General features: G+C 42.9%; 1 protein-coding gene across 2 annotated transcripts in view; it reads right to left on the minus strand.

The window, feature by feature from the left end:
• Positions 1–13,241, minus strand: part of LOC121608125 (protein inscuteable homolog) — a 47,924-nt gene that overhangs the window by 12,888 nt on the left and 21,795 nt on the right. For both annotated transcript variants that reach the window (XM_041939277.1, XM_041939278.1), the window contains exons 3-6: positions 5,382–5,748; positions 5,222–5,274; positions 5,004–5,127; positions 3,824–3,937 (exon numbers count right to left, since the gene is read on the minus strand). In XM_041939277.1, the coding sequence (XP_041795211.1) occupies positions 3,824–3,937; positions 5,004–5,127; positions 5,222–5,274; positions 5,382–5,748 (658 nt within the window). The remainder of the gene's footprint in view (positions 1–3,823; positions 3,938–5,003; positions 5,128–5,221; positions 5,275–5,381; positions 5,749–13,241) is intronic.

The raw sequence follows: 13,241 nt of genomic DNA on the forward strand, positions 1-13,241 counted from the left end.
ATGTTGCTTACCTTCTCTGAAATAAGTCTGTGGACACTCTCTGATTGGTCTGATGCTCTTTTGAGCTTTAGTTCTTTGGCTTTACATGAGCATTGTGTCATATTTTGTGACTTTAAAATGTTTAAATTGACTTTTTGACTTTTGTTTTGTTAGCTAAATACGACTTCAAGCAAAGATGCCAAACATTTCCAGGAACACTGCCTATACCACCACCTGGGAGTCAAATAAATCTCCTGCATACTTTTGTCTCTTGTTGTTGTTAATGGCAACGTCTGTCGGTCTGTCCTCCACTTTGGTCCAGACAAAAATATTCCAACACTTCAAGATGGATTACCATGAAATTTAGTACAGACATGCTAATGACTTTGGTGATCTGCTGACCTTCCCTCTAGCAGCACCGTGAGGTTGACATTTTTGGCTTTACATTAAATATCGCAGCAGCTGTTTGATATCTCAACAGCTGCCGTGTTTCAGCATGAAATAAACCAGCAATAAATAAGCCAGCATGTGAAAGTTTTTCACTTTAAGAGTAGTGCCTGCCTCCAAATGTGCTAATCGTATAGCATTAAGCCGTCTTTCTTTATGCAGTCTAACTGAGAAATGGACCAGACTAAAAAAAACAACAACTGCAGTCTGACTTTTATTCAGACAGTCATCAGTTTGTAGTGGAAGCACTTTTCGGTTTGTGTCATCTTTACAGACATTCTCCTGCTTTTCCTCTTCACACATCGTCGGGCTTGTCCGTCGTTTCTTTGCCTTCCTCACCAAACAACTTGTAGCTCTATTGTTTCCACTGACTTCATCCTCATTCCTTCAACGAAGCCCGTAGAGCGCATTTGCTCTCACACTCATGCATTTTGGTACTTGCTGCACTAACATCATCATGCGAAACTTGACTACTCGTCTAAAAATGCTTCCCTATCCGTGTGTTTCCATGCACAGGCCTACACAGCGTGTAATTTCTTTCCATCTCATCGTTTTCTGAACTGAACTCTGGTCTGCGGTACTCGCTCACACTATGCCTGCAGTGCCGTGAGTTGCAAGAGGCTGCAGGCAGTTTACTGCTTAATTTGCAAGCAAAACTAAAAGGTTGTTTGTACAAATTTAATCAATTTCTTACTCATTGTGTTCAAAATGTTGGTGGATGAAGTAAATCTGTGCTTATTTGACCTTAACACTTTCATCCAAATCAGGAACAAGAGAAACAAAGATGATCCCTTTCCTTTATGTGGTCTAATCTTAATAGAGACATCACAAACATGTTAATCTGTTGCAGTTTATTTCTACCCACATAGTTCTGATGACACACTGACTCTAACCAGGCCTGACTTATTGCCACGTCATGCTCTCACATCCTGCTGTGTAAAGCCTTCAGTGTTAGAAGAGCAAGGACACACACATGAGGAGCCTGCCAACATGGACCCACTTAGATCAGTATGCATCATGCCAGTAGATAAACACTGAGACAGCAAACTCGCCTGCACATGATGACGCAGTCGCTCTCTAATAATCCAGCTGCTGTTTGATTTATGAGGTGTCACAATTAAACAATGTCAGCTCATATATCATTTTTTCTTTTCAGAAATCTCAAACCTGGTCTCGTCTGTGTGGAGTTTGCATGTTCTCACTGGGTTTGTTAGTGCTTCTGCTTCCAAAAAGGCGTCAATCAGCTGAAAATCACAATCTAAATGACTTGAAAACGTGAATGTGTGATTTATCCCGGTGAAAGAACACGACTTGTTTTGGTGGATCACGGAACAAATATTAAAAAGCTTTTTCAGATAAATAAGTGAGACATTTATTTTGTTCTTTTCATCATTATGAGCAGGTCATCAGTTAAAGGCAGACACGGATGGTGTTTGACAATAATTTGTGAGGTTTGTTCTGACCTGTTTGGTGCACCAGATGGGTTCGGTTCATCCAGTCGTGACAAATCAGTCACGACGATGTGAGAGTCTGATTCTCAATTACAAAAAGAGCTTTAAGGAGCCACAACCTGTAATAGTATAAACTCCACACATATATTATGACGCACATGAGAGTAAAACACTGAATATGCTTTGAAACCAGCAGTTATTATAATTAAGGAGAGTAAGTAGTAAGTAACTCATCCACAACTTAAGTACTAATAATATAGGATTTATTTAGCTGTCATAGGAAGTTTCAGACAGATTATCTCAATCACTTGCCATATTCAGTTAAAATCTAATTTACTCCATTGTTTATTTGAAGCTGCTAATAATCACAACCTGCATCTTTACAGTTATGGTTTAGGGTCACATGTCCAGCACCAAAGTTAGATACATAGCCCAGATGAATGCTAATACGTTTTTCAAATAAACTTCATACAACGCTAGCGTGCCAAAGTTGTGCTTACAGCTACACAACCGAAAAATCAAGGAATGCAGCTTTAAGCGCCAAAATGTATCATTTATTAAACAGTTGTTTGGCTTTTTGTTTGACAATCCTCAGACTATGAATTTGTTGATTGCATTTTAATTCTTCAACAAAGCCCAGGGGACGATTTTATGACCAACCCTGTCGTGGACGTTGATGCATTAGCAACAAATAACAAGCCAAATGGACAAAAGGATCTGCTGCTGTCATCACGCACGCTTGATGGATACAAATCACATGTTAATACTTAATTATCACACAATACTCTCATTGTCCCTATGGACTGCCTTCAGCTGTCTGGTGTCCATTATCCTGTTGAATATTGTTAAAGTCTTCCCATCTGGGACAGAATAAAACCAACAGGATAAATCCTAAAGTCTACAAATCTATTTAACCCTGCTCTGGATGTATACACAATGATTCATCTCTATTTATCATGCCGCCTGCTTCACTACCACACATTCAACATGCCCTGTCTCTCCTCTCCACAGACAGCCCATCACTCGCTGAACACTATCAGCAGCAACGCTAGTAAAGGTGGAATAATAACGCCCAAATATTTAATTGTAGTTACTCAAAATGAGTGCATGAGAAAAGCCATCAGGCTGCGGAAAATGCTAATGAGAGAAGAGCTCGGATATGAGCCAGCAGATACACACTGCTGTAAAGAGTGTGTATGTGACGGTGTGACAGGCAGACTGGAGCGAGCTAATTAATTCAGATGGCAGGTGGAGGAGGTTTTGTATTGGGTATTCATTAGCCGCCATTGGCCCCTCCGAGGGCTCGGCCAGCGGCGCTACAGAGAGAGGTGGAGCGGACTGAAAGGTAAAGACGCCTGAGCGACCTGCATTTGTGATCAATGCTCACTCCTAATGGGAGCTGACAGTATTGATCTGACAATCTGGCAGTAAAGGAGGTGTGTGTGTTGTCCTTTGTGTGTGGGCCATCAGGAAGAGTCTTATCAGGAGTATCCTGGAAGCAGTCGACTAACTAATGTCCAATCGAGACTTGCTGTCTGGTCTGTCTTGTCTTATCTCACAGGGAAATAGCTTTTTAGAGGCACGTATCAAGAGATAGCTGCTGGTCTGGATGATGAGGAAAAGGTGGAGCTGTTCATAACAGGGGTGTGTCTAGCATGACGCGAGGGGTGGAGATGTAATATCAAATGAAGCTGGCCCTGCCAAAGACTGCATGGGAGGTCTTTGTGAACACAATACATCATCTGCTGACTCGTCACTGACGTCAGGATCTCCGACCTCGCAGACACCATCAAATGCGTCAGTGGAGACGGGTTCATCTCAGACAGATACATTTCAATGCATGTGTGCGGCCCCAGTCTCGAAATGCATCTCCACCCAAACGAACAAGGTGGCGTAACCACCGTCAGTACATGACCGGGCAACACGGAGTATTACGTCTACAGTACCTTGGCAATGATGCTGCAGAGCTGAGGCCCGTCCTGAGTGAGGGACAGCAGGTTGCTGATGGCACTGCCGATGGTGTGGACGTTGTCCGATGAGTCAATCTGTTTGATCAGGACCTGCAAGAGCCCAGAAACGCAACTTACTTTGTTAGTATCTGTTGCTTATGAACGGTCATTAATACTCGACTCATTCTAAAGGACAACCGGGGTAGACTTTGGGTCTGATTCGAATCTCTCAACAATTGCGGCAGTGTTCCTGATTCGATTTGATCAAACATGTTTGATATTTACAAGCATCAAATATAGTCTCGACACCTCATATAGACGCACAATGTACCCTTTAGCTTCTGTATGAGACACACCAGGCTTTCAACTATCTCCACTGTAAACACATCTGTGTGACGGTGGAGCAGCTGCGCCAACCCTCCAACACATTCTAATCCCAGTGACAACAAAGCCTTCCTGCAGGAAACCCTTTCTAAAATGTGGTTAATGTTGTAAAACTTGCAGTTTGCTGAAGTTGAGACACCAAAACGCCTTAGTTAGGATTAGGCATCAAGTCTACTTGCTTAGATTTTGGAAAAGATCAGTCCTTCTACGTTTTACTTTTAGTGTCTCGTGGGAAATGAACCCAGATCTCCTGGGAGAAAGTCTTCCTCCATCTGCAGACTTTCTTGCTCTTTATACTACGTCACCTTCCTCTGAGTGTTTAATATTGCCACGGATGGGTTCATAGTGGAGTCAGCTGAAAGCCTGGTGCGTGGGGTATGACGTCCTGGGAATGACACCGGGCTGCTGGAATATTGCTGAAACCTGAGATAGCCAATGAGAGCTGACCAGGAAAAGCAGAATCAATGCTGCCGACAGCACAGGTAGGACTTTTGTCTCCTGAGCCGGGTCGACAGTAGAGAAAGAAGACATGCTTGTGGAATTATGGCAACAGTATGAGTGTTTCTCAGCCATGATTTCTTCCACAGTTTCTTTCCTGTTCGTTTCCTGTCCCACATGAAATTGAAATGTTTCTGTTCTTTCTGTTCACCGTTGTTATTCACACAGAAAAATGGGGTTCACATGCACTCGAGACTACAAATCAGGAAAACATGTGGAGGCATACAAGTAGAAATACAGCAGGAATATATTGGGTGAATATCTCAGAGCTGGAAGTTATGATTCAGTTGCATACCCGGATCTCATTGGCTAAGGCCATGTCAATCATGTTGCTGAAGGAATCACTGACGTCTGTAAGGATCTCATGGATGGCCTCTCTCATGGACTTCAGGAAGAACTCGTCATCGGTGTGAAGGCACCTGTGGGTGGGGGGGCATTTTAGATCATGTTCCCCATAAAAATACTGTTTACTGTCTTTCCTTCTGATTGTCCATCAGCTCTGTAGAGTTTTACCTCTCTGTGATGTTGGTCAGCTCCATGCACTTTTCCAGCAGAGATTTTTCATACTGCAACAGAAGGAAAAGATGCTATCATGTTGTGATAAAACACACAGAATGAACACAGATGAAAATAAGTGGCTGAATTTTATTTGGCTTCACATGCCAACAGTCACCTTCTGCATCTCAGGTGGCGTGCTTCGGGCGGCGCTGTACTCATGCACCAGCGAACGGACGTGGCAGTTCGCCCTCACGGCTGTGCTGTGGACCCTCTGCCAGCGTCCCTTCTCCAGTCGCTGGAACATCTTGCCAAGCTCCGTGCTGACCACCAGCGCTCGGCGGAGGAGCGTCTGCAGGTTGTTCCTGGCCACGTGGTCCCCCGCGCCAACCCCGGAGGCCACAATCAGCTCTCCCTGCTGGGCGTCCTCCTCAACCCCGATGGGTTTGGCCTGGAGGACACACATACACTCCACCTCCGTCATGTGGCGGAGGTCCTCCATCCAGCGCTGGACTGAGTCGATCTGGAGAGACTGCATGCGGGTACTGTGGGAGAGAAGAACACATAAAAATAAAGCAAATGAATCACATTAAGAGGAACCTGTGTGAGTACAGGCCTGTTCTGTAACAGAAGAGATGTGGATTTAAGCTGTGCACAAAACATCTTAATGCTTTAAAGATTGTTGCATGTATTATGAGGAGTCAACAAATCAGCATGCAGGAGGAACCCTGTGGTTTCCCCCATATATTAATTATTAGATAAAAACCTAAAGTGCAAATTACCACAGAAGCACAGTCGTGCAACAAATGCACTCAGTAGCACACAGACACGGCACTGTATGTTGAGGACAGTGTTGTCTAAGAGCCGGGAAGTCATTTGTGCTGACTGGCCTGCTGACTAAAGCTTGACCTGATTTATATGAGAAAACCTTAATCATCTTGGCCTCCTCCACAAGAAACAACATGCTTAATCAGTAGAAAATTAAGGAAGTGGTTGCTCATAAATTCGAACTGATTGTTGGGACAATGACACATCATTTAACTTGGCTGTGCCACCCTTGTACCCACGTTATATCATCCCCTCCTCTCATTTTTACAATCATGTCTTCCATTTTTATCAGAAAATAGACAATATCTTATGGTATAAGATGAGTATGATATGTTAAAAAAAACAATAACAGAGATATTCTGTACTTGAAGTGTGAGAGTGCCTTTTATTAATCGCCTTTCCAAAATCAAGTGTAAAGTCTCGACAACCTGAACTACCCATGTTTTAAAAATCACTATACTACTTTGAGTGCTAATCTGCCTGTAAACTGCTAGATTGTGTTAAATTGGAAAGATAACAGTAATTACGAGTATAGAGCTTGAAGAGGGGTCCATTATAAGGTTATTAATCTGAGTGGGATTTGCTATTAATTTATATGTTCGCACAAAATTACCCACACTGCTTAAAAATATTAAAAAATGCTGTTTCTGATGAGTGCAGGTATGCATGTGAGTTACAGTCCCACTAAAAAGATCCATTTGAGCCCTCATATAAGCAAATAAACCTCCCACTCCTCCTCTCTAAAATAAAATTCCATCTACGCCACGCAATCCAACCGGAACGCACTAAAACACCACCATCCTAAAATCAGTGATGTGTACTCGAGGTCAATTAGCCACGGATAACTGCCGGTTAACACACTTGTTCATTTTCCCTCAGCATGGAGATTTAATGACTGGCTGCACCGAGCAAACACTCCTCCCCGCTTCAATCTCTCCAAACACTGACCCTAATGAACGCAGGCTTAGCAGGGCACACCAGAGTCCTGCACCCAGCGAGCCAAAGCTCCCCGAAAGTGGACAGGTCGATGACTTCAACAGCCACCTCTGCTTAGAGTCAACACAAGGGAAAGGGTCCGTAATGAAGCTTGATGTTTTCCTCTTGGCTCTCTGGGTATCGTCTGCCATTTGAGGGAAATAGCATCTTACTGGAGACATTGCAATATTGCATTTGTATTGAATATTGGTTGATCTGGTTCAAAAGAGGCATTGTGGTTCTGTGTGCACTCAAAACAAAGATTTGTCATTGACCAGCAGCAGCCGACGTCATTACATAATATCTTCGAGGTGGGTGTTGGGTTTCAGCTTTTAGCCAGAGCCGGTTACACAGCACTGAATCATTAGAAAGCCACAACTCCAATTATATCTAATCCACTATCAAACCATGCAGAGGGCGGCTGTTTACTGAAGGAAATCAATGTGGAGTTTTGTTAAGGTCAGAAAAAGGTCTCATTAAGAGCTGAAGCACATTAACACAGCTGACAGGACAAGAGATGAGCATAAACTGCTCCTCTGAGGAAAAGGAGGAAATCATAATATACAGCACTGCTATAGTCTATGTGGAAAGAGTCTGGAGTTTCACTTTAAATTCTGTAAAAAAAAATACTAAAATAAAACTAAAAAAAGTGCTTCTTGGCCTGAAACAGAGCAATAATTTGAAACAAACTGTGTGTATATATATATGTACATAAATTATACATTCAGTCAGTCATCTGTCAGGTGAGGAGGTGGAATAACGAGTCAGATCTGTAGGTTGCAGAGCGAGGAAGCTCACCAGCTAAAAACTCTCGCCAGCAAATAAATCTCCCTCAATCTGAAAAGGGATGAGGATGTAATTAGCTGTAAATGTAGACTAGAATAAATAACTGTGCAGTGTTTCACAGTGTGGTAATCATTAATATGGAGCTTGTTCTGCTAAGTGGAGTTAATGGCTTCACAGTGATCACTGAGACGTCTGAAAATGGATGAGATATGAGTTTTAGTTTAAATCTAGGAGATTATTAAATTAATTTCTCCTAAATGTTCCTTGCAAATAAAATACTACTGAAGCTGAGCATGTTTTTTTTCCCAAACTTCTTCTTCTTCAAAAAAAAAAACCATGCCATTTTCTCAAAATGTCTCCTGTTACAGATTAATCACACAGAGGTGAAGAACACAGTGACTCAAACTAAGTGAGTCAAATTAGCCACAAAGAGCTCAGAGAGTCACTGCCACAGCTGAAGAGATGAGAAGAGCTCTCAGTTCTTAATTGGAATCTTTTCTTATACATTTCAACCAATTAACCGTGTTTTTTTTTTGTTTTTTTTTGTATAGGACTAAACCGCATGACACAGAAACAGACAAAAACGTCCACATTTGGTTGTTTATCAGTGACACTCTGCGTCTGAAAACCTATAAACAAACAACCGAATCAATCTAAAATGTGCAACAATATGCAAACGTCTCTTCATATCTGCTGCCATTTCAAGCCATTTTCCACAGTTACATAACAGCCTCACATAAGGATGAATGCGTCTTGATTTACATGCCCATCAAGCCACAAAACCTTCCCCTCACCGCGGGGGGAAAAAAGATGATAATAATAGGCTTGTTTTCCAAAGGAGGGGAAGCGGTGCACTTCAGCTCGCAGGGAATGACAAATATTTACATGCTGGGCCAAGAGAGGGTCAGGCGACAGCGGCTCTATTATCCCGGACAGGGATGCTGTGGAGATGAAGCATCGCTCGCTCTCGTCTGCTGGTGGCTGTCGGCGAACTGAGCAGCGGAGGAGAAATCATCGTTTTTGTTTTTAGAAATGTTACTGCTAAACATGTTTTTGTAGCATAGCGTGGAAGTCCATTCTTTTTTTTCCATGTTCCCTCTGTGTTATTGGATGGAACCATCATTAATTAATATTAGCTAGCTCAAAGTGATAAAGAAGGCTGAAATGAGCTGTTAAGCTCACCTGAATTGCCCTGAATTCTCATATCAAGTCAATCTCATTGAGGCTAAATCTTCAAACAAGGGATTTGGTTCATTCATGGTAAAGTGAGCTTGTGATCCTACACAGCTGTCAATAAAACTTCGTGATGTTCAGGATCTGTGAGTGACGTGAGACGGTAGACAGGCAGCAGGGAGATGTGCTGCTGGTGTTTTCATGGGATTTACTGACAGCAAGAAAAATACAGAGCAGCTTTATCCGTTAAAAAAAAGGTTGATGAACATCCTGAAAAATAAATAAATGGAGAATGAGTGAAGTTAATCTGAAAAGTGGGATGGTTGTTTGTGGGTGACCATGGCTCAACATAAACCAAGAAGAAACAATCCTGAAAGATTGAAAGGAAGAATAGCTTTTGCAGGGAAAAATGCAGAAATCTGACGGGCTGATCGGCATCGATAAAGGCCGAATCCTGCACAGGTTTGAGGTGCTGAGATCGAATCAAGAGTCCTTCTGTAACACTTCAGGAGAAAATGGCAACTTGAGCTTCTAGATGATACACTTCTTCAACTTTTTCATGGGCTGGAGACACTCGGAGTTGTTCTGCCGGATGAGTCACTGAGAGGCTGCAGCTCCGACTGTTCAGCTCCATAATCGTCTGTCCCTGAGCTCGAGTCCACACTTACGAAAGAGAGACATTTGTCACTGCAGGGTCAGGCTGTGTGAGCGCTCGGCTGTATAAGGGTCAGGGCTGCAGTGCTGCACTATTTGCATAAAGATAATTAGTATTTAGAATGACTACAGACAAACTGACACTCAGACCAGAAGGTAAACCCTTTCTATCCCTTTTTTCAGCTGTGAAATCTCTCTCACATGAACCTCACATTAACCCAGCGCATCTTCTAAAAGCTTTACTCCGGCCGCTTTAAAGATGTAATCATCTGCTGACAGCTCCTCCATGCTGAGGGAAACCCTCGGCGAGCAGAGAGAACGAAAACACGACTCGGGAAATCTTACAGAATCCCTCATCACGGGGCGTGAGTCAGTTTGTTTGAGGCTAAAAACAGCAACCACGTCCGCATGAAAACACACTGCAAGCATTCATCTCTTCGCGTGTGCTGTCTGCGGCTCATTCACTCATGAAGATAATAAATGACCATGCTAACGTGCTTTAAACGCAGCGATAGTCACATCTTTGGACAGCATAGTGTTTCAGCTCAGTGCGGCGTAGCGCTCCACGGCTAGCGTGCAGCAGACGGGCAGGTTTGAAACCCAGCGGTGGAGCACCTGTTGTCACTCAAGTATGGCAGTTATTAGACATCAGGAACTAGTTAGTTCTTCGGGGGCGGTTGCCCATTACCAGGCTTGTTCTACATATCGCTGGAGGCCTCAAGTGATGTATAACACTTCACAGATTATGAACACAGGCTGAATAATGTCTGCTGCTCTTTGGTGGGCCGCATGATGAATGGTTTCCCTACACTTCGTGCCACCCTGCTATCTCACTGATGTTTTGAATGGAAATGAAGACGTCCTGTGTGGCTCAATCAGTCTGGTTTAATAAAAGAGTATGAAATTAACATGTTGTAAAATACAGATAATGCCCCATGCCCAGTTTGTGGGGGAAAACAGAAGAAACAGGGACACAGTTTGATACTGAAGCCGCATTTCAAGTAAAATTGCCAGACATGCCCGAGTTCCAGCTTCTGAATTGTGAGACTTTTTCTGCTTTTCTTTGTGTTTATGATGTGAACCGAAAGAGTTGGATCTGACTAAACAAGCAATTAGATGGCGTCCCCTCGGGCTTTAGGAAAAAAAGATGGGCATTGTTCACTAATCGGACAAACGATTAATCAGTAAACTGAGATAATAATTCGCAGAATAATCGCTGACTAAAATAGTCACACGTTGCAGCCCTAATTTAATCAATCACTTAGTGATTAAAGTGTGAGTAACTCATTTTACTCAATACAGTTTTCTACTGTAAGTGTTCAGTTCAATCCAATTGCCGTGCTCGTCTTTCCACAGGGAGGTGTAAACAGGCAGTAGTTCAGTTTGCATTGTCGTGTTCAGAATAAACAGGAAGTTAATATTCACCTTCCTGTTTGTGGAAATTTGACAGCTGGACTGTTTTTGCGACATGACGGTAAATATACCAACTCTGTCTGAGTCTCTCTATCTATTTATGTGAAAGCAGAGACTTAAAATAATCATGTAACTTAAAAGATGGAACCGTAGGTGCAGGTATTTATCTGGGGGCAACTTATTTAAAGAGTGCAAATATAAAAGGTATAAAATCCAAAATATACTCATTGTCAAAAGTATAACAAGGTTAACAGTGAGTAGCTATAACTGTAGTTCTCGTATTTTACTTCAGACTGCTGCTTTATCTCCTCGATGTTCGTGAAGCTTTAAGACACGTGTGGATGTTTTGCTCCAACTTAAACAATTTCAGCTTTCATGGACAAATCTTTGCCTCACTTTGTGCCGTTCTGCTCCTAAAATTTACTTCATTCTTTTCGCACCTGAAAACAAACTTGTGTTAATTGCTTAAAGATATTTTTCTCATAAAGATACACATGAAAATGTTGTATTTGTGCTGATGTCTGTAGTGGTAGAGAAATGTAATCTTCCCATGAAATATCCACAAAACAAGAATGTTGTTTGTTAATGTTATTGGATTTTTTGGACTGGATTTTTCTTATTGGGTAAGAGACTGGCAGGTTGGGGTTTGATCCTCCATGCAACTAAACTTGTTCTCTCAAAAATCTATTCAACCTTTATTTTATAACACTCTAGTTTACAATGACGGCCTAGCAAACTTACAATTGTATGCAGTCGTGGTACAGCGCAGTGAGGCACCTTCATCAAATGTTTGAGAACATCTGGACTCGTCCAGTAACTGCATGTAGTACCACTGACAGTCCAAGCAGCTTGTTTGGAAAAGAAACAACATGCGTTACTTCATGCTTTCATGTCTGTTTTGAATCTGACTGGATTCAGTTCAGTTTATTCTCTGCACATTTTTCTGATATGGAGGCCATTCAGCACAGTATAAGCCGGACGAAGCCCTTCCAGAGTCTGGTTTTCATGAATATCACAGTCTGACGCCTGATGTCACTTATGAACAAATGGAAATCTTTCTCAAATACCACAACAGAAGCGCGGTCCAGCGGCGCAGAGCGAATGGAAATGTGGGCAGAATGAGCTGTGAGATTTTGAGGACCAGACCATTGTGGCTTTGGCTTCGACTGAAGGAGGAAGCAAGGACACTCTTGTCCCTGAAAAAATTAAATATGGAGGCATACATACAAAGAGACCAAATAGGATGTTCATGCATTCCTCCTCTGCTTAAAAACCAGAATATTGGCAAAGCGAGCTCTCTGAGCAAACCTTTTTACACAGAGGCTGCAGCTCCACTGAAAACTGCCTGGCTGTGTAAAGAGGTGACAGATGAGCTAACAAAATGGTGAAAGCACATGCGAATGGTGCTTTTGAATGTGTAAGTCATGCCTTGATTTTCTGGGCAAAGGTCGAGTCTGAGCTCCTCCCGAATCAGCGGCGTGGTAAAGGGATATTGTGGCCTCTGACTGGTACAGTTGGATCCTGGCAGCCGGGGCAGACATCTGACTCCCAGATGTTTCAGACGGCCTCTAATGTGCAGCCAAGACCAGACTCACCTAAAGCAGCACACTGAGTCTGTTCCTCTCAGTCTGACCAACTTGAGCCTGATTCTTTCGCTCTAATCGTTGGTTCTGACTCACCTTCCTGCCCTCAAACATGCCTGCTAACATGCATAAATATGCACCTAATGCAGGACGTCATTCTGTGGATTCTCTCTGCCCCAAACCGTCTCCAGCTCACTCGTCTCGAACTCTTTCCCTCAAATCAGCAAACCCACACTTATGCAACTTCCAGCATGCCTGCACGGGCCCCAAACGTGAATCCGATACAGAAAAAGGGAAAACGCGCAAACAAATGACGGCGCAGAAGCTCGGTTAGCGTGCTCGCGGCGTCATGGCCGAGCCTCGCTCAGACTGTAACCTCAGGCCTGGATTGTCCAGATAAGCCAGTCTGGACAAAATACTGGTTCTGCTGTGGAGATGTTTGTCAACTGAGTGCATGTGTGCGTTCCATCTGTGTTTGCAGTTTATTGTAATACAATTCAGTCATTTGGCTCCTTTCATCAGTTGATTTACTGACTGTTACTGAGCCATGTGCTGCACAAACAGGATTTATGTCTGAGTGTGTGCATGAGGGACAGACAAAGCCGGTAAGAGATGATCTGTTTGTT

The sequence above is a fragment of the Chelmon rostratus genome, chromosome 6, assembly GCF_017976325.1.
Source record: "Chelmon rostratus isolate fCheRos1 chromosome 6, fCheRos1.pri, whole genome shotgun sequence".
Classification (NCBI taxonomy): domain Eukaryota; kingdom Metazoa; phylum Chordata; class Actinopteri; order Chaetodontiformes; family Chaetodontidae; genus Chelmon; species Chelmon rostratus.